The following is a 20856-nucleotide window of genomic DNA, read 5'->3' as shown; positions in this document are numbered from 1 at the left end:
GGACAGGCCTGGTCTAGACAGGTGAAATGGGGAGAGGGAGAGGTGTGGGGAAGCGCAGGTTAACTCTGGGACTGTGGCTTGTTGGAGGAATGGATGTGAAAGGAAATGCTGGCATTTCTTTGGTCTAAATCATATCACTGACTCATTGTTCAAGCACTGCTGCCCTACCTAAATACTGTACAACGATAGAATGTCTTTCTGATCAGGAGATTTTGATGGAAGAGATAAGTGCTTAATGAAAAACATTTAGTAGGCTAATATCTATCATTTAGATATATTGTTACTCATCATTACCAATATTCTAAATGCCAGATTAACCGAAAAACTTACAATAATAATACCCAATAAGGGGTTTGTACCAAGCTTTGTTGAATGCTATTGTGAATCATCATTGTCATGAACCCACATAATATCACAAGTATTTTTTCAGAAAAGGGACAGATGCTTCACAGACAGACAGACCATTTACCACATCCCTTTGCCATGATGACACACCTCCCTTCCTTTTTAGACACTTTAGTCTGATCAAGCTTATTGCTGAGAAGAGCCTTGTGGTATATATTCTGTCTCCTCTCTACAGCCCCAGGTCTGCATTTGATCCAATGGCGTCTTTTAATGCCAGCCAGTCCCCTCTAGATGCCCTGGCAAACTTCCTGTCTAGTCCCCGTAGCCCAGGCAGCCCGGGAGGCCCCAACCGCAGCACCTGGGGCCAGGAGGCGGGCAGAGTGACTCAGATGGTAGTCACAGTACTCATTTTCCTGGTGAGTGTCTCCACCATTGACCCTGTCCAGACACAACCCCCCAGATCCTTCTCCTAGCCGACGGTGAAAATTCCAACAAGCCTATGAGAGGGCAAGGTGGAGTACTACCCTCTTGCTTATAATATAAGTAAATATATGATATGCTTATATCTTACATATGGTCACCTTCTTAAAATATTGGCTTAAGTCATATTTTCAAGTTTTGCGAAAAACAGAGTAAACTGAACCAAATCTAGAATATATGATATTTAGGCAAAAACATAATTTTCCTCAAAAGTGACGTAAGCCATTATTTTAAGAAAGTGACAATATGTAAACAAGTCGAGATGGTAAATACATTCCTCAAGTTCAAATACCCCCACCCATGCTGTTGAGTTGCTAGCTTTTCGATGGCGCAGCTGGTTAACATCGGGTATATGAGAAGCTGGTCATGTGTGTTGTCAAGTCAGAGGTTAGATGTTCGAGACTCAGTTGGAGCAACTTGAATTGCGGGGCTACTTTTTTCAATAACCTGACGTCTTTTTCACATATGCAATTGTAAACCTTTCAGTTACACACGTATCTAGGGAGCTGTTTTTGCCAATCCCTTTTATGTTGGGTTAACACCTATAGATAACCAATGTACTCAATTTGAATCAAAGCATTTATGACATTGTCGTTCCAGGTGGGTGTGCCCCTGAACGGCCTGGTGGTGTGGGCGCTGGCCCTCCGTCGGCACGGCCGCCTGCGTCGCCGGGGCAGCAGCGGCGAGGGCGAGACGAGAGGCGCCAGTAGCTTCCGTGTGTACGTGGTGAACCTGGCGCTGGCCGACCTGGTTCTTCTCCTGCGTACTCCACTCATGCTCGCCTACCTGGCCAACGGCTACAGCTGGGCCCTGGGTGACGCCCTCTGCAGGCTGGTGATGTTCCTGCGGGGCCTGGGGCTCTACGCTGCAGCCTTCCTGCTGTGTGCCGTGGCTCTGGAGCGCTGCCTGTGTCTGCTGAGGCCCATGTGGGCCAGCCTGACACGCGCCCGCTGGGCCGTCCCGCTGGTCTGCGCTCTGCTGTGGGTGTTAGCTGCAGCGCTGGCCGCCCCCTACCTCCACAGCGCCGTCCTGGTGGAGATGAATGGTACTAGTCAGTGTCTAGAGAGCGACAAGCCCAGCCTGGGCCTCTTCATCACAGAGACGGTAGCTGGTTTCATGCTGCCTCTGCTGGTGTTCCTGGGGAGTAATGTAGCCGTGCTGCTAACCGCCCGACAGGCAGGGGGCGCTACACCAACCTCCTCTATATCCTCTTCTTTCTCTTCCCGGCGGATGGCCAGGCTGTATACAGTCCTCTTCCTCACCATGCTCCTCTTCCTCACCTGCTGGGTCCCATACTTCACCTGTCGGTTCCTGCGGGCGCTGGCGGCCGGACGGCCCAAGATGGCGGGGCTGTACAGGGCCTCGTTCATGGGAGCGTATGTGTCCCTGTACCTAGTCTACATTAAGAGTGCTCTGAACCCCGTCCTGTACGTGTTCGCTGCTCGGGGGCTGGGACGCACCATCCATGCATCGCTTGTCTCGACCATTGTGAGGGTCTTCAACGACGACTCCACTGAGTCCTCTCTGAGGAAGTCCCTCAGAAGGGGAGACTCCCAGATGTAACTCTCATTCCTGCTGAAGAATGCAGTCACTTCACTTTCACTCTATCACCCTTTTATGGGACCATACCGGATTATGACATACTTTGCGCACTTGCACTCTTCTGCCCTGTAGCCTATACACTGCCTTATTTCAGCCTAATACGGACTGCATGCATTACTGAACCTCCAGCTTTATCGTCAAATGCTAACATCTCAGATATGTTCACAGTATGAATGTTGGGCGGCTGTGGCTCAGGAGGTAGAGCCGGCGCCTAATGATCGCAAGGTCAGCGGTTTGGCGGTTTGATCCTCGGCTGGCCACGTGTCGAGGTGTCCTTGGGCAAGACACTGAACCCCAAATTGCTCCCAATGAGCGGGCCGGTGCCTTGCATGGTAGCTTGCCACCATTGGTGTGTGAATGTGTGTGTGAATGAGAAGCCATTGTAAAGCGCTTTGGAATAAGGTGCTATATAAGTGCAGACCATTACAGTATGAACGCATGACATTTTCTGATGCTAAGGAAGAGGAGATGGTAAAGTGGACATCAAGGACACTTTATTTTCACAAGATATTAAAACATTTACAAAATACTATTCTATTCTATTGACTCGAAAATCACTTTCCTATAGACCCTCACATTAGTGCAGATGAAACAGTCTTGGATCATGCTGTTTGCTGTTTGCTGTTTGCAGGCATAAATAACTCAAATCTGAATGGACAGCTTATATCGGTACGATTTTTCACAGGCATCCGAGTTGCAACACAGGCTCAGCTACCAAGTCACAATCATATATTGCATATCACACTGAAACCAATGGCCTTCACACCTAAACCACATTGTGCAGTCTGTGAAAGCGGCGAAACTTGTGCAGCTGACTTGTGTGTCTGACTGCAGCTGCACAAGTTCTGCCGCTTTCACAGACTGCACAGAGAGTAATTGAGCGCACTTCAACTGCATTGCGCAGTCTATGTGCACACAGTGTTAAGCAATAAAAAAAGAGTCTTAGTTGGAGGAAATAAAGGGTTAACAGGGTTAAGGAACAGAATGTGAAACACTGTGTGTGTGTGTGTGTGTGTGTGTGTGTGTGTGTGTGTGTGTGTGTGTGTGTGTGTGTGTGTGTGCGTTCGTGCGTGCGTGCGCGCGCGTATGTGTGTGTTTGTGTGTTGGTGTGAAGCAGACAAACCTCTGCTTTGATGTTGAGGCAGCTGTGTGACTTTGATTATGTGACTTTTACTGTTCTGAGAGTATCTGGCTCTGCTTTCTAGCTAACAGTCCCATTTATTGGGTTACCCAGCGGCTAATCTCACAGAGCCTGGTTTACTGACACGAGCCAGTGTCCAACCTCACAACAGCTGCTATACTCATTGGTTTTGATGTTATAGATTTAGATTAGATTCAACTTTATTGTCATTACAGAGTACAAGTACCAGACAATGAAATGCAGTTTAGCCTCTAACCAGAAGTGCAAATAGTGATATAAAAACATGATATAAAATCATGACAGTGATAGTGATAGGTACAGTATGGCAAGTATGGTAGTTACAGGTATATACAGTTATGAGCTATAATAATAATAATAATAATAATAATAATAATAACTTTTATTTGTATAGCACTTTTCCTGCTTCATGTTTGCAGTTGTGGTTTTGGTCCAATGACAAGAATCTCAGTTGTAGAAAATGTTTGGACATCCAAAGTTTTATATCTCGGAGACAATTCTCCAGTGAGCTGAGTGCAGGTGAATTATCAGGCAATACTGATATGTATAGCTGAGTATCATCAGCATAACTATGAACATTTACACCATGTTTTCTGCTGACAATTCTGAACCCTGAGTGTTCTGCCTCAGAATCATCAAAGTGCTATTTTTTGATTCAGGTTCTAGAATGCACCAAGAGTCAGTTGACTCTTGGTGCATTCTAGAACCTGAATCAAAAAATAGCACTTTGATGATTCTGAGGCAAAACAAAACAGTCAAGTAAAACACAACCTGCGAATGAAGTGTGTCTCACCCTTGTATGGTAGAAAGTAAGTGAACGGTTGACAGTATGTTAGGGTCTTTACAATGTTATCCTTATCAGGACTAGATTAGACCTTTTGAACTAATCGAAAGGAGAGAGACATGGACCTGAAAACATTCCAGCGTTACACAGCCGCCGCTCCAGATCTCCTGCGGCAGATCGCTGACCTCCTCCGGGAATGCCAGGAGAAGGAGATCCTGCTTCCCAAAGGGATCCAGAACCTGTGCTCCCTGTCCTGGGAGGAGCTGTCCGACCTCCCTGCCGACGCCAAACCCCTCCACCAGGGCAGGGGGTCCAGCCGACCCCCGAGCCCCTGCCCCGCCCAGTGGCAGCTGCCCCCGGACACCCGCCGCAGGATGTCCATCATCCCCAGCGTGCCCCTGCTGGCCCAGGAGTCCGCCACGTCTGTCCGGCAGCCCCGCTTCAGCACCTTGAAGTTCAAGACGGGATTCTCTGTCCCCGACCGGGAACACCACAGTGAGCCTCTTATCGTCGTGTTTAGTCACACACTGCTATACCTAAACAATCGGGGAGGTTGCGGCACACAAAAAGAATGTTGTCAGAATGCCAAATTGATGCCCGTGACGGATGAATGATTATCACGTTTGAAAGATATGAGTTCATTCGGTGGATTAGTCATTTGGGTCGGTAGTCTGAGTGTCTTTGACCTGGTGTGCCCGCAGTGACCTGCGTCCCGGTGACGTCCACCCTACGGCTCTACCTGGACGAGTGTCTGTCTCATCTCTCCTTCTCTCTCACCTATAAAGGTAAACGCTGTGTAAGCAGGACCGAGGACGCACACCTCTCCTTTAAACACTATCATCCTATAGTTATCAGATAACCCTGCTTCAGACATCTCTCTCTCTCTCTCACTTTCTCCTTTCCTCTCTCTCTCTCTCTCTCTTTCCTCTCTCCCTCCCCTCTCTCTCCACCCCCCCATAGAGATGAGCGGGGGTCCCCGCACACCCCGTGTCCACATCAAGACTCTGGAGGTGTGTCAATGGGCCGTGAACAAGCTGGGACCCATCCTGGACCACATGTAGGTGCAGCGTAGACAACCCCTGTACCAACTCCTCTCCTGACCCCCTTCACTCCTCCCCTGTCTCAAAAGATACTACCCTGCTCATTGATGAGCCTCATACAGGCCCTGTTCCAATACTTTACAAATACATACTACCTTCCTCCCTTCCTTGAAGTCATCACTGATGAGGGTGGATTGGTTCCAAGCAAGCTTTTCATTGCGTTGATTTCACCCAGGAAGTCATGGCATATCAGTGATCCTGGTACTTGTACCGTGCAAAGTGAAATCTAATCTAATCTAATCTAATCTGATATCAACGGCGGGGAGAAAGGAAGGATACGTGCATCTGTATGTCGTATTCCAACAGGGCCACACGTAGGGGCAAGTAGTCTTCCTTGGCTGACCTTGTGCTGACCCGTCTGTTGCTACAGGAGAGAGGAGAAGGCCGTGCTGGAGGAGAGAGGTCACACACGCCCCCTGGTGGCTCAACACTACCGCGACTATAAGATCCGCCAGCCGCACGTCACAACCAATCCCCACGCAGGGGACTGCCTCTTCCCCTCCGTCCCCAACACTAAGTACCTGGGCTACAGCGTCTCCCGCAAACTGCACTACAGACAGCCTGATGGGACAACCTTCATCTAGTATCCTGTTTGTGTCTCTCCCTCCCTCCCTGCCTCCATCCATCCATCTCCTCCCTCCGTCCCTCGCTCCCTCCCTCCCCCCATCCATCCATCCATCCATCCATCTCCTCCCTCTCACACTCCTCCCCTCCTTTTGCTCCTATCACCCTCTTGTGTTTGTGTCTCTCCTCCTTCCTTCCCTCCCTCCTTTTTCTCCTATCACCCCCTTGTCTTATCTAACCATGAAGAGGACCTTCCTCTCTCTATTGTCCCTGAACCCCCTGTCTCAGCTACCCCTCTGGTTCCGTGGCGGTGTGCCTGGTGCCCAGCGTGGACACCCCTGGAGGGGGTGTGTACACCAACATCTTCACTGACAGTCCACAGGACATGCTACTGGCCTCCTTTAAGCCCAACGGACATGGCTTTGTGTACCATGCAGGCAAGCCTAGGTATGCACATAGCACACCGCTGATCTACAATGATAGCCGCGCCACACCGCCCCCCCCCTCTTCGGTAGAGAACAGGTGTCGCAGATCATCCCCCGAACCAGAGATAGAAAGTTGTGGTCCTCTGTGGCTCAGTTGGTAGAGCATGGTGCTAGCAACTGTCAGGTTTGCGGTTTGATTCCTGCTGGGACCATTATACGTATACTGTTAGACATTACTGTGATATGCTCATATGACAGATCAGTATGTGATGCTACAGTGACTGTATTTAACGAGTCAGTGTGTCAGGTCATGGCTGTGTGTTGTGTGTCTCAGGTCTAGCTGGTTTGCCTTGCTCGTGGGCGCCTCGGGGGCCCAGCAGTACACACGGGAGGGCTGCCTCACCAAGGAATGGACCTTCAACCTGAGGGCTCACCACGAGACTCTACATACATATAAGGTGTTGTGCGTGTGTGTGTGTGTGTGTGTGTGTGTGTGTGTGTGTGTGTGTGCGTGCGTGCATGCGTGTGTGTGTTTGTGCACGTGCATCTTATGTCACTTACATGTGTGTATTCCTCAGGTGAACGAGAACATAGACCTGACTTTCAGCAGCCACATGAGCATGACCCTAAAGTTCAACGTCCTGGACGAGAGCATCACGTTGAGTCTGAGGGAGGAGCAGCTGGTAAGGAAGCCATAGAGGCTCATTCAGAAGGTGTTCACAGGGAACCCATTAGAGAGGCTCATTCAGAAGGTTTTCACAGGGAACCCATTAGAGAGGCTCGTTCAGAAGGTACTCACAGAGAACCGTAGACACAAGGCATAGAGAGAGTACACACAGGGTAACAGGAAAAAGGTCCTCTGTGGCTCAGTTGGTCGAGCATGGTGCTAACCATGCTTAGATTGTGGGTTCATACTGAAAATTGTACGCACTCACTGCAACTGAAGTTGCTTTGGATAAAAACGTCAGCTAAATGACATAGGAAAAAAGAGAGACTTGGATGTTTCAGTGAGCAAGACACTACATGAGTCACTGGGTAGGGTTTAACATGCTACTGGGCAGGACAGTGCGATTGACTGTCTCCTCTACTCCCCACAGTTTGATTAAACCCACGCATGATTTATCTCCCACTCTTTCCCAGGATTATTCTATCATTTGCGTCTTTCTTTCTTTTTCCCCTGACGCTGCACGCCTGATACTCTGTGCCAGCACCGCTGAATAGGATTGTGGGATTGTATTTATGTGTCTCACATATCAGCTTTACAACACGAGTAACACTGCCAGGAGTAAATAAATTAAATCAGAAATTGGTTTCTTCACTGAAGCATTATTTGTGGGTAAAAAAGAAAAGAAAAGATGCGGCTCCCTGTTGCGTGTGGAAGACATCTTATCTGTTCGAAGTTTGATTGATGTGTTTACTTTTAAAACGCAGCTTGTCTCAGTGTAGACTCGCAGTAGGGGGTGTTATTAATTAACATAATGGAAATGTCACTTTCTGTTTTATCTTTGCTGTCGGCGTATGTACAGTGCTTTAAGTATTTACCTCCATGGACTTTTTCCACATTTTGTTGTCTTACAACCTGACTTTTTTTTTGTCACTTTGGTACACAAAAGATCCTAGAATGTCAAAGTTTAAATTAATTCACCCTCTTTGCTATGACACTCCTAAAATGAGCTCAAATGCTAAAATGTCTTCAACAAGTCACTCAATCAGTTGAATTCAGTCCAGGGAGGTCAATACATACTGAAGGCACTCCATGTGTTTTACTCTCTCCCTCCACCCCCCCCCCCCCCTCTCCCTCTCTCTGCCCTCTCCCTCTCCCTTCCCTCTCTCCCCTCTCACTCCCCTCTCTCTGCCCTCTCCCTCTCCCTTCCCTCTCTCACCCCTCTCACTCCCATTCTTCTCCTCTTAACCCTCCATCCCTTCCTATCCTCATTCCTCTCCCTGGTGTAGTCGATGAGAGGCGGGGGGGACGAGGGTCCTGGTGGGCCGCAGGGGCGCAGGGGCGGAGGGGCGGAGCCAGCCGAGGCTGAGGTGGAGTTCTACAGGGCGGAGCTACAGGTGATCAGGAAGAGAGTGAGAGACACGTCGCTACGCTGGCTTCATTTCTACTTGGTGGCCACAGGTACTGTATGTCATGACCACATGGGTCAGCTCTGGCCTGCATTCCATTCTAAAACACTGCCCCTTTTCACTGAGATGATATACTGACTGAATAGGACGGGTCAAAGCAACATGGGGAAACTAATGTAGATATCACTGTTGATGAAAAAGAAAATGACTGACAAAAAAACGACTGACAGAGAACTGCCGTGTGCTGTTCATTACTAGTCTTCATTTGTCGTCTGAGAACCTCTCTGTCCTCTGTCTTCCAGGCCTCGTTGATGGACCACTAGTCCCTGACTCCAAACCCAGACCGCCCAAACGCAAGGAGGCGTGGACCGCAAGTCCCAGAATGCTCGTCACCACAGAGGAGAACCCGCCTGCCTTCGTGCGGCCTGCTCCTCTGAGGAGGAAGGTCCCTCGCCCAGCCACCTGCAGCCTGCCCACGTCCAGACCTGCCAACCTGTTCAGGCCTGCCTCACACAGGTAAGAGACACTCCCAACTGTCTTTGTCACTCTCTATCTCTCTATCTCTCTCTATCTCTCTCTATCTCTCTCTCTATCTCTCTCTATCTCTCTCTATCTCTCTCTCTATCTCTCTATCTCTCTCTATCTCTCTCTCTATCTCTCTCTATCTCTCTCTCTATCTCTCTCTATCTCTCTCTATCTCTCTCTCTCTCTATCTCTCTCTCTATCTCTCTCTCTCTCTATCTCTCTCTATCTCTCTCTATCTCTCTCTATCTCTCTCTCTCTCTCTATCTCTCTCTCTATCTCTATCTCTCTCTCATCGTGTACACTTCACTCTCTCCCTACATCCTCTCCTCCTCCTCCTCCTCCCACAGAGCTAAGTCTGCAGGTCTACGGCGTGTCTCCTCCCTCTCCGCCCTCCCCCCCGGCGAGACCCCTCCCTGCCCCGCGGTGCTGCGCCACCTCCTCCTCCACGCCTACGCGGGCCAGAGCTGCCGCTGCTCCACCCGCCTGCCCCTCCTCTCAGACGTGGAGCTGGAGCTCTTCCTCCGGGCTCCCTGGGCCCCGCGGGGCCACGTCCTGGTGGTCTACGTCACCTCCTCCCTCTGCCCCCCGCCGCACACCCGCGTGGTGGAGGCCATGCTGCAGAGGGTCCATCACAGGCAGGTCCACACCGCCGCCCACCCCTGCGCCAAGGTGAGGGGTTTGGGGGTGTCAGCAGAGTGGAGCAGGGGGGAAAAACAAGGGGGATGGGGGGGGGGGGGGGGGGCAGGGGGCGGGGAAAGAGGCGCAAAAGATAGAATAATCCTGGGAAAGAGTGGTAGATAAATCATGTGTGTGTTTAATCAAACTGGGGGAGTAGAGGAGACAGTCAATCACACTGCTAATGTACTGTTTTTTTATTTTCCATGCAATGAAAATTTCAATAAATTGTTGTGGTGTGGTATTTTTTGCTCTAGGCACAGGGTCAGTCATAGTCAGTGAAACGTCCAAGTCTCTTTTCTCCTGTTACCCTCTCTGTGCCTTGTGTCAACGGTTCCCTGTGAAAACCTTCTGAATGAGCCTCGATGGCTTCCTTACCAGCTCCTCCTCTCTCAGACTCAACGTGCCGTCCTCGGCCAGGCCGTTGAACTTTAGGGACCTTACGCCACCGGCCTATTGCCTGCAGTATACACTATAGCTCACTACCGGCCTAGAGGTACTGGCCAAAGTATAGGTTGTCACGTGGGATAGATCCGTTGTTTGATCTGGGCTCAAATTATGTTGAAGCGGACCATGGCAGGAATCACGTCCGCTCAATGGCAGTGAGTGTGGATGCTTGTCTTGGTTGTTTGTTTAATGCTAATGTACTGTATATACATGACGTGTGTGTTTGTGTGTGTGTGTGTGTGCGTGCGTGTGTGTGTGTGTGTGTGCGTGTGTGCCTGTGTGTGTGTCAGTGTTCCCAGGACCCATTCAGGCTGGTTAAGTACAACACAGACACGGCGTCTCGTCTGACCCAGACACCTCTCCCCGTCCTGGTCCAGAGGCACCGTGTAAGACCAGGAACACTTCTGGTACGGGACGAAACCCAGAGCTACAGCAGGGAGGCTACTGTATACCTGACCCTTACTCAGGGGTTAGGGTAGCTACTGTACTTACTAATAGCTACTGTACCTACTAATAGCTACTGTGCCTACAGTAAGCAGGGGGATGGGCTTCAACGCTGTGTGTGTTTTGTGTATCTCCTGTATGGAAGGGGCGGGTCTCTTCCTGATTTGGTGGAGGGGCCTGACCCCCCTGTGACCTTGGCTCCTGTGTTTTTTCCCTTCTTTGTTTCCCGTGGCCTAGTGAGGCCAGCCCCGAGCAGAATGGGAAACACTCACATAGACAGTCACACACAGACACCCTCACCCTCCATGTTTGTATACGAGTGTGTGACGGTCTGAGGGGGTGTTTATCTGTGTGGGCACTCGTTTATGAAGATAAATTAATGTTGTGTCGGTGCCAGGGGCACATTCTAGAAGTCTAGAAATGTGTGTGTGTGTGTCGGGGGGGGGGGTAGATGGGAGGGGTGCAGTGACAGGTCCTCACAGAGTGATGGTCATACAGGGGGACTTTAATATGCACATACATGCATATATAATGTAGCACAGGGCTGGATACCCACAACAATAAAGAAAAGGCCACTTAATGAAGGTTATGGCTGTATAATTCAGCCCTAATAAGAGAAGAGAGAGGGAGAGGGACACAGACAATGACCACACCGGGTACAGATGAAAAACGATAACGAGTACCGGTATTTCTTTACCCTTTGGTCATTGCTTTCTTTTGTATGTAAATAAGGTTTGTTTCCTTGTTATTGTGCAGATATAATAGTCAACGTGAAAGGATGTGTCACTGGATAGACGGTCCTACAATGAAGAGTTCATTTATTGTTCTGTGCCTTTGTTTCGCCCTGAAGTGTCATGAATCGCTGTCATAAATTGCCGTCTGCAAAGCCACAAAGAGTAAAATGCATGGAAATTAGCCATTATCTTGTTATTTTTCCATGCTCACCCCACATCCTGTTTAGCACATATCATATTTATTTAATTATTTTAAATTCAATTCAGTTCAAAGTTGCTTTACCGGCATGACATTTTTTAGGCAGTATGTATTGCCAAGGCAAAAATTAAACAACATATAACTCTCTCCCTCTCTCCCTGTCTCTCTCTCTCTCTCTGTCTCTCTCTCTCTCTCTCTCTCTCTCTCTCTCTCTCTCTCTCTCTCTCTCTCTCTCTCTCTCTCTCTCCCTCTGTCTCTCTCTCTCTCTCTCTCCCTCTGTCTCTCTCTCTCTCTCTCTCTCTCTCTCTCTCTGTCTCTCTCTCTCTCTCTCTCTCTCTCTCTCCCGGTGTGTCTTCCACAGATGTATGCTGGGGGAAATCTGATTTTTGGAGGCAGTGCTTTGAATGGCTACGGCTTCAGTAAAACTAACCTCCTAAAGCAGATTGCTAAAACTCAGAGTGACTACGCCAAGGGCAACTTCCTGCCACATGACTACAAACTGGGGTGAGTCTGGAATAGGACCCCACTAATTCACTCACAACCATGGGGTTGTCCCAAAATGAACCTGTCTTGGAATACTATCAATGGACACTTGTTTAACTTGCATACCACCAGAGATGTCATTCAAATACCATGGCTCACCTTCAAGTAGGCTCAATGCTCGTGCAGATTGAAGTGTTTTCAGAGCCATTTGACGTGTAAAGTGTTTTACAATGAAATCAATAATTACACACACGCCAATGAACATGTGTTAACTCTACAGCACTTTCCAGATCAATAAAAGCATTGACAGGAGGGTAGAGAACATTGCGTATTGGCATTAAGTGTGTGTGCGTGCATGTTGTGTGTGTATTTTGCTGTGTGTGCGTGTTGTGTGTGTATTTTGATGTGTGTGTGCATGTTGTGTGTGTATTTTGCTGTGTGTGTGTGTGTTGTGTGTGTATTTTGCTGTGTTTTTTTGCTGTGTGTGTGTGTGTATATTTTGGTGTGTGTTTTGCTGTGAGTGTGTGTGTGCGTGCGTGCGTGCTTATGTATGTGTGTGTGTGTGTGTGTGCGTGCCTGCCTATGTATGTGTGCGTGCGTGTGCGCGCGTGCACGTTATGCTGTCCAGTGTCAGATCAATGTTGTGATGGATGAAATAGTAAACAGTTAGTGAGAGCCTCCTCCTGACCTAGAAAGCCAGCCACGGACGAGCTTTGTGAACTGGTAGTATAAGCACATATTCTGTGGTCGAATGGGCAATAATTATGGTTTTAAGCTTTTGTGTGATTTCCTTTGTCAAACTGCGCTGTCATGTTTGACACCTAGCTGTGGTTGTATTCCAAGGGGCTGTGAGGCCAAGTGTCCTTCCCAGAGTGCACCAGTAGGACACAGCAAGGGGAACGGGCCTCTCAGGACCCGATTGGCCTGGTCCGACCACAAGGAGAACCGCTTCCCTGACCAGCCTCGACACAGGTAGAACCACTACACTACAAAAACATCAGCCTTATGCACACACTCACACACACACACACACACACACACACACACACACTAACTAACTACACACATACACAAAAACACTGACTACACACACACAAACACACACACACACACACACACACACACACACACACACACACACAGATACCAGTCTAGACCCAGGCAGCACACAAACACTACTACTCTCCCCCTCTCCTTAGCTCAGCAGGGGCTACTGCCCTGGACTTTGTTGCGTCCAGCATGTCAGAGAGAGCGGTCATCCTGGCCATGCAGAGCAAGAGGCGGAGCCTAGCCAGGCCCTCCGCACCATGACGGAGCGGTACTGACACCAGAGGGAGAATGTTATGCATCACCTCAGCGTCACTTCTTTTTTTCTTTTTGCTGACTTCAAACGGGTTTCGGGTGTTTTCATCCTGTTTTGAGGGTCGTGGGTCACATGACTGATCTGCCCTCCACTGTTCTGCTTCTCGTTTATGGACTTTGATTCTTCCAGTGTTGACCAAGATGAGACAATTCTTTCTTTATAAAGAGAGAGATCAATTATATATTTTTTGTCAAGTTCAAAGATACGATACAAATAAATTAAAAACATTTCTGATTTTGTGTCTACTGTATACTCTCAAACATAGACAACACTGTACATGTGTACGCTGCTTTTCTTTATTGAAGACACTCGTTGGTCTGTTTTAAGATCTGCCCTGTCAGGACCAACACAGAAGCTAATGGAGCCGTTATGAGTGGGGTTATGGTGATGGGGAGCGGGGATAGGTCTGCTGTCTGACAGTTATACCCTGGTAGTCCCCCTGTCTTATGTCCTTTACCATTGAGACCACGATCAATGTCCTCTTTATGACAGTGCAGGGAAGACGGTGGAGGGGAAGGAATATGTTTCCAGTATGTCTGCCCCTCGTGAATGCACTTTTATAGGTATGAGAGGCAATAAACCCCCATATGGAGCCACAATGGCTGAGGTGGTAGAGGTGATAAAAGCAACGTAATGGCATCAAAATGGCAGAACTTTTGCAGATGTAATGTATTTCCTGTGTGCGTATGCTAAGCTCTTCAGAACGGTTAACAGGGCACAATAAGGGTCGCCTTTAATGCGCATATTAAATATTAAAAGTTTATGTCTCTAAAGCGCGAATCTTTTCTGTATTCTGAGATATTCTGACGTAATTGCCCGTTCTTTTTGTTTTTGAAAGAATTACACTAATTGTGTGTGTGTGTGTGTGTGTGTACAAGTGTGTACTTCATCGTTCCTGTCATATTTATATATGAGTATGTATGAGTCTTTATTTCTGCCAGATTGTACAGTATTAGAATAGAATAGAATAGAATAGACTTTATTGTCCTTGAACAGTTGCCTATACAATGAAATTGTAGTGGTTCTTGCAAAGGTGCAAAAACAGAAAAACGACAAATATTACACACTAGACAAGTTAAAAAGCGAAAATGCTATAAAACAAGCTAAGAGACAATGAGGTCCGTGGTGTCATAAGTGCAAATAAAGACAACAATCTTAAGAAAATAAGAACAACTATAAAAGCAAGCTAAAAGACACGAGGTCAGTGGCGTTATAATACTGTAATAATACTCTAAAAATATATAAATGTATACATATATAAATAGGCACTTAGAATAGAATAATTGCACATTTCTATTGCACTTATTATTAGGTTGTCATACGCTAGTACTATAAATGGAACTCTGGTAACATCAGTTCTTTATAAATTCACAAGGATGACTTTATTTCTGCCAGATTTTACAGCATTATTAGGTTGTCTTACACTCGTACTATAAATGGAACTCAGGTAATATCAGTTCTTTATAAATTCATATGGACTTCTGGCAAGTGATGTCATAAAGCCATAAATAATAACTCACTGAAGCTCAAAGTACCCAGATAAGACCAGAGGGGTCCTGGTGCACTGAGACACTGCTGTAGGTAGAGATATAGAGTGATGAGTGTGAGTGCAGCACAGCAGGATATATTGGATGGCCTGGAGCACGGGAGGATTACGTACCACATTGATCCACGTCTAACCGTTTATTTTTCTCATTTTGCCAATGGCTTTTTCAAACACAAGGACCAGGAGTCAGGACCCACCCTAGCCTAGATACGATGAGCGGTGCACAAAATGGTGTCAGTGGTGTGGTGTCCTCAGTGTGACCCTGTGTCAGGCTCTGGAGGGGTCAGTCAGGAGGTCAGGGGGCGGGGTCAGGCTTTATAGGCCATGTTATCGGAGCAGAGATCAGTTCCAGGATTGGCTGAATTGACCTCCAGGGTGGAGTCATCAGACCCCATCACTGAATGGCTAATCAGACTTCAGGTTAACGTGGCGATGTTTTAATACAGAGTCATGGGTCAAAGTTCAGCGAATGAGTGTAGAAGGACAACCCTGTGTATAGGGTTGCTAACTGTCCCATATTAGCCGAGATGTCCCGTATTTTGGGCTGGATGAATATACGTGACCTCCCTTGTCCCGTATATTAATTCAATCACAGGCCCCCTCATGCATACCTATAGCGTAAATGTGACAATTTCTGCCCCCCCCCCCTATTGTCCCATATTTGGCAGTGAGAAGTTGGCAACCCCCCCTGTGTATGACAGTAGGCTTGTTTAAGTAGGCTGCTACCACCAGAGAAGGAGGGGTAAAAACACGACCTCTGATGTTGACCTGTGAGTTTACCCTTTACAGTACAGCAATGCTACAGTTAACCTGCAGTAACACTTTCATGTACAGTACATCGCTCTTTTTTTTGTAACGGAGATAGTGAAGGTAAATAGGAAAGTAAGGAGGAGAGGGCATGTCAGCAGGGTATGGGCCGGAATCGAATCCATGCCGACATGGGCATACGTGTGCACTGTAGACCATGGTGCTAGACCACTGGACCACCCCAGGCCACGTACAGTACAGCTCCTGAGGGTGGACAGGCCAAGGCTTCTCAATGCCAACTTCTCAATGCCAATATCTACACATACAGTATCTGATATGGGACACACCCATCTCTATGCCATGTAGGCGGGGATTCCACTGTATATTATCATCTAGAGCCATGTTAGCAGATACACTGAAGGGTTTCTATGCTTACATTAGAATTAGAAATGCTGCAAGATGGGCGATAATGGGGACTGATGTCTCGCTGGGAGAGAGAGAGATGGAGAAAGAAAGAAAGGGAGAAGGAGAGAGAGAGAGAGAGAGAGAGAGAGAGAGAGAGAGAGAAGGAGTGCAAATTGATGCAGGGTATGAAACAGACCCGCTCAGAGACAGCTCCATGGGAGTCTCTTCTCAGCTCTGCATGACATACACATGCCTACACATGCACTGCCAATCACATCCATTGATTTTCCACACGCTTAAGCAGTCTGTCATCATGGCGTTGTTGTAACTATTGTCTGAAGAAGGAGTCTTAATGGTCCTGTATGGCTTTAATTTGAACTGCACAGCACACACTTCTATTGATTTATATTCATTTGAGATGAATCCTGTATTATGTTGCGTGTTTTTCTGAAAAATGATTTGTATGTTTTGCTATTTGAGTTGGTTGATTGGTTGTGACTGTGGACAGCCTTGACTGCAAGGCGTTTTGTAAACTGTGCTGTCTTGACTACTGTGCTCCCAAAGTGTGTGTAATGTTGGTACTTGGTACTGTCTGAAGAGATTTCCAGTGCATACACAAATGTACTTCCAGGTATGTGTGCATTGCCGAATACAGATCGTATGTTAAATAAGCAATGATGGCACTATAAAACACACACACACACACACACACACACACACACACACACACACACACACACACCCACACCCACAGTCAGTGGTCAGTCTTGATGGAGTTAAAGAGGAAAAAAATGTTTTTAAGACCACATGCTTAACTGTTTTCTAGTCATGGCTATAACCACAGAATGGGCCATTATGGCTGTGTGTGTTATAGCTTTGACACCCTGCGCTGCTCTACGGGAACACAACGATCCACTGTTGTAAGTACTGCAGTTTCTGTAATGGCTTATCACTCACTAGGCCATTGCGGTAGTGTGTATCATATCACAGGCTCCAGTAATGACTGATTCAGTGGGTGGTCCAGGCGGCAGCCTAAAGGTCCTCTTCTCCTCTCTCGCCCCACAGAGAATCATAATAAGTTAGCTTGTGTAACACAGTCCAACTACTGCCGTGTCTCTCCAGTAATGTCTCCCCTGTTGGGTGAGTGGGGAAAACGCTGTAATACAGTATGTGAGACTATAAGCTAACACGTGTGTCTCCCTAGTACAGCCCAATAGTAGCAGCTGGATTTCAGAGGCCCTGTGGATAGGGGGTAACTCCATTTAGCTGCCATAGAACTCACAGCACGGAGTCACTGAATTTATGAGGTAAATAACGCCTTCGCACTTTGTTTCATTTCATTTCACCTCACCGATTCTCTTCTTCCCTCCAAGCGGTTAGAGAGGCTTCCCCGGGGGAAGTGAGTGAATAAATATGGTTGTTAAAGGTTACAGCCAATTGTCATCTGAATCGCTCTTGTCAATCGATTAGCTCCTTATAATACAAACCACTACTACACTAGTGGAGTAAAGATTGTTTCAATTGATCACCGAATAGTAGCCGGGACATCTAAAAGAAGAACGTACTTTAGTGTGGTTAAACTGCTGAGATGTATCAAACGGACAGAGCAGAGGAGAACGTTTGTATACTTGTGTGTTCAGCTGAAATGGGAATTCGATAAGGCAGTTTGTCTCCCCGGGCTGTGTGTTGTGGAGCCTATCTGTCGACCTCCACAGCCTGTTCCTTAGGGCGGCGGATGAAGAGATTAGCGGAATGCTGAGCTCTGGCGGCGCTGCATGTGTGATCGTAATGGACTCGTAAATTCTGCTGACGTAAAAGAGAAGGAAATAAAAAGCGAGTAGGAGGGGGGTGACTGAGAGACGAGAACAGTCACAGCGTTTTCTCTCTGTGTGTGTCATCTTAGGTTTCTGGGGACGCGTAGAAACCTTTAGCTGTGTTTTTCCCCGTTAATTAGTGTTGTAAAACAATCCTGATGGGCAATTACACATCATCTGTGGGGGAGATTTGAGCTTTGAGGGTGGTGTAGGCCTACACGTTTGAGGCCCTTTAATGTCATCGTGGGATGTTGAAGCAACCCTGAGCACAGAAAGGATAATGTTAGGCTTATTACTGGTTATTATGGGTAGTTTGTAATCTACAGTGAATCTGATTCATACATTTTCATTTGCAGAGTGATGAGTTTGTAAAATGAATGAAGACCAGCAGGTTTCTGTTTCAAGTAGATTCGAGGCAACAGGTGCAGGATTAGACAAGTTTATTTTCATCGTGGTGACGTTGTGATGGATGGTGGTACATGTAAGTCAGTGACTCTCTCTCTCTCTCCCCCTCTGTCCCCCCCTCCCTCTCTCTCTCCTGTTGCTGATGGATAGAAACCCTGAGGTATTGATCTGCCCTTTATTTCCAAGCCCGGCTTCATCAAGACGTTCCCAGCCCTGTTCATCCAGGGAGAATCCCAAATGAGGTGCAGATAAGGAGAAGAATCCGGGGAGAGTCATAGACAAACTCTTCATGGCAGCACTGATACTCCTACAAACAAACCACCATGACTGATATTGATCCCCAGAGCAGTTTTAGTGCCTCTTTACATCTCTGTTCTTCAGGGTGAATGTGGCCACCAATAAACAAACAACCCAATTTAGTATGATAATGAACACTTCAGAACCGACAGAGACCCGATACTCCAGTTCTTCTTTTTCTCTCTCTACCCTCTCGTTGTTCAGTTGTGACAGCAGCTGGTGAAAGCGGGAACAAGTCAGCAACCGACCGAATGTTCAGACTTTTATTCCGAAAAATGTAAATTCATTTCAACGTTGTTGGAAATCAATGACACACTCACTAGTCGAGGCAAAATATTCCAATGCAATGGATTCGGTGAGTAATCCCTAGTTAAACTAGTTAAAGTAGTTTTAACTTTATTGTCATTGAACAGAGCACAAGTACTGTAGTAATATAGAATATGGAAATAAAACTCTGAAGAATAGATGGCGAGTCAATTATAAGACATACATTTATTCCCAATGATTAGGTACTTCTAACAGCTATGGACATGAGCGAACAAACTCAACACAAGTGGTCACATGACCAACTAGCACAGATCTGTTATGTAGGACTAGATGAATGGACTTTATTGTCATTGCTACAGTACAGGTACCAAACAACGAAATTTAGGAGGGGTGGCTCCCCTGGTGTTAGGAAAGGGAAAAAAAAAACTTTTATAAAAAAATAAAAAAATAAAAGATGTTGATATCCCTCAATAGATACATACTTAAGGCACCGATGAGACTCTGTGGTGTTCAAATGAGCGATGGCATCCTTTGGGTTGTCAAGTGGGCGCCCTCCTTCATGAATGTTTCGCTGATAAGCCCACGACACCTCCAGAGGGTTCAGCAGTGAATCCCAGCGTCCCAGGTTCACTCCCTAGATGCGATCAGCTCATTTGAACGCCTGGGTCGAGTCCTTTCTCTTCATCCACAGCCACAGGCTCCCCTTTTCAGCAGCCCTGGAGAGGTCCTTTATTGCCTGCCGGTGGGTCTTCCCTCGCACTCCCATCTCCCTGAGTAGCCTGGATGTTGAGGTGGCTACGAACCCTCTGCAGCCTATTTACACTGGGCGTACCTTCGCTGTCCAGCCTTGTTGTTGGGCATCTGCTGCGAGTTCAGTGTACCTCAGCCTCTTCCGCTCGTAGGCCTCCTCCACTGCACCCTCCCAGGGCACAGTGAGCTCGATGATGTAAACGAGCTTGAGCGAGGCTGACCACAGCACAAGGTCTGGTCGCAGGTTGGTGGCTGCGATCTCAGCTGGGAAGCAGAGTTTCTTGTCCAAGTCTGCCAGCAGCTTCCAGTCCCGTGCTCTGCCCAGCTGCCCAGTGTCTGGTCTTATGGTGGTGAGGCTGGCTTGACCCTCGCCCTCCCGAACAAATGGTGCTGGCTGCCACCGGGATGACGGGGGAGGAAGGGCGTTCACACTTGTCCGTTGACTTTCCAGCACTGCTGCAAGACACCTTAGCACCTGGTCGTGCCGCCAGGTGTAACAGCCTTGGGTGAGGCTGGTCTTGCATCCCACTAAGATGTGCTTCAGTGTTGCTGGACTTTGACATAGAGGGCACGTGGGGTCTTCGCCATACCACTGGCTTAGGTTTGCAGGAGAAGGCAGGACATCGTAGGCAGCCCTGATGGTGAAGCTCGCTCTGAATGCCTCCATCTCCCACAGATCTTTCCAGAAGATCTTCCTCTTTTCCACTCCTTCCCATGCCATCCACTGCCCTTGCTTTGCCTGCGCCACAGCTTGTGCGCGCCTTCCTGCTTCCTCTTCCCGACGTACCTCCTGGACCACCAGCTTGCGTCTCTGAGATGGATTGGCCTTGCTCCAGGCCGGTGTACTAATCCCGAGGCCAAGACCACTCCTCCCCTCCTGCACTCGGCCCACAATGTCCCTGTGTCTGAGTGCTGCCTTTGCCTGCTCAGTTGCAGTCAATGGGGTCCACTTCCTCCCAGTGGCCAGGATGGGGGCAGCTTGGGCTACAAATGGATCATTCGAATCCAGAAGCATCATCTCCAGTCTGACTTTGGCACACTTGTACTCCTCTGTCAGACTGGAAATGGGCAGGTGTAAAATCCCTTTGCCGTAGAGCCCAATGCTGCTGAGGCACCTGGGAAGGCCAAGCCACTTCCTTGCATATGAGTTGACCAGTCTCTCCAGCTTTTCCACCTTTGAGAGAGGAACTTCATAGAGGGTTAGTGGCCACAGGAGATGTGGA

General features: G+C 47.9%; 2 protein-coding genes across 2 annotated transcripts in view; both read left to right on the top strand.

Moving 5' to 3' along the window:
• Window positions 1-602: 602 nt before the first annotated feature.
• Window positions 603-2388, top strand: LOC308173549 (leukotriene B4 receptor 1-like; the record flags this gene model as incomplete). The annotated part of the gene is made up of 2 exons (XM_080548576.1): window positions 603-761; window positions 1426-2388. The coding sequence occupies 2 exons, from the start codon at window positions 603-605 to the stop codon at window positions 2386-2388; spliced, it is 1122 nt and encodes a 373-aa protein (XP_080404702.1).
• Window positions 2389-4489: 2101 nt separating this feature from the next.
• The window catches only part of fgd5b (FYVE, RhoGEF and PH domain containing 5b), a gene marked incomplete at its 5' end in the record, with an annotated part of 61765 nt that continues 45398 nt past the window's right edge, over window positions 4490-20856 (top strand). The window contains 14 exon segments of the mRNA XM_080548575.1: window positions 4490-4865; window positions 5072-5155; window positions 5331-5427; window positions 5841-6053; window positions 6323-6481; window positions 6800-6917; window positions 7038-7142; window positions 8413-8584; window positions 8835-9048; window positions 9405-9726; window positions 10479-10565; window positions 11918-12060; window positions 12883-13011; window positions 15220-15242. Of these exon segments, the coding sequence (XP_080404701.1) occupies window positions 4490-4865; window positions 5072-5155; window positions 5331-5427; window positions 5841-6053; window positions 6323-6481; window positions 6800-6917; window positions 7038-7142; window positions 8413-8584; window positions 8835-9048; window positions 9405-9726; window positions 10479-10565; window positions 11918-12060; window positions 12883-13011; window positions 15220-15242 (2242 nt within the window).

The sequence above is a fragment of the Nansenia antarctica genome, assembly GCF_963989245.1.
Source record: "Nansenia antarctica genome assembly, chromosome: 18".
NCBI lineage: Eukaryota > Metazoa > Chordata > Actinopteri > Argentiniformes > Microstomatidae > Nansenia > Nansenia antarctica.
This window is presented reverse-complemented; position numbering and strand designations above follow the sequence as displayed.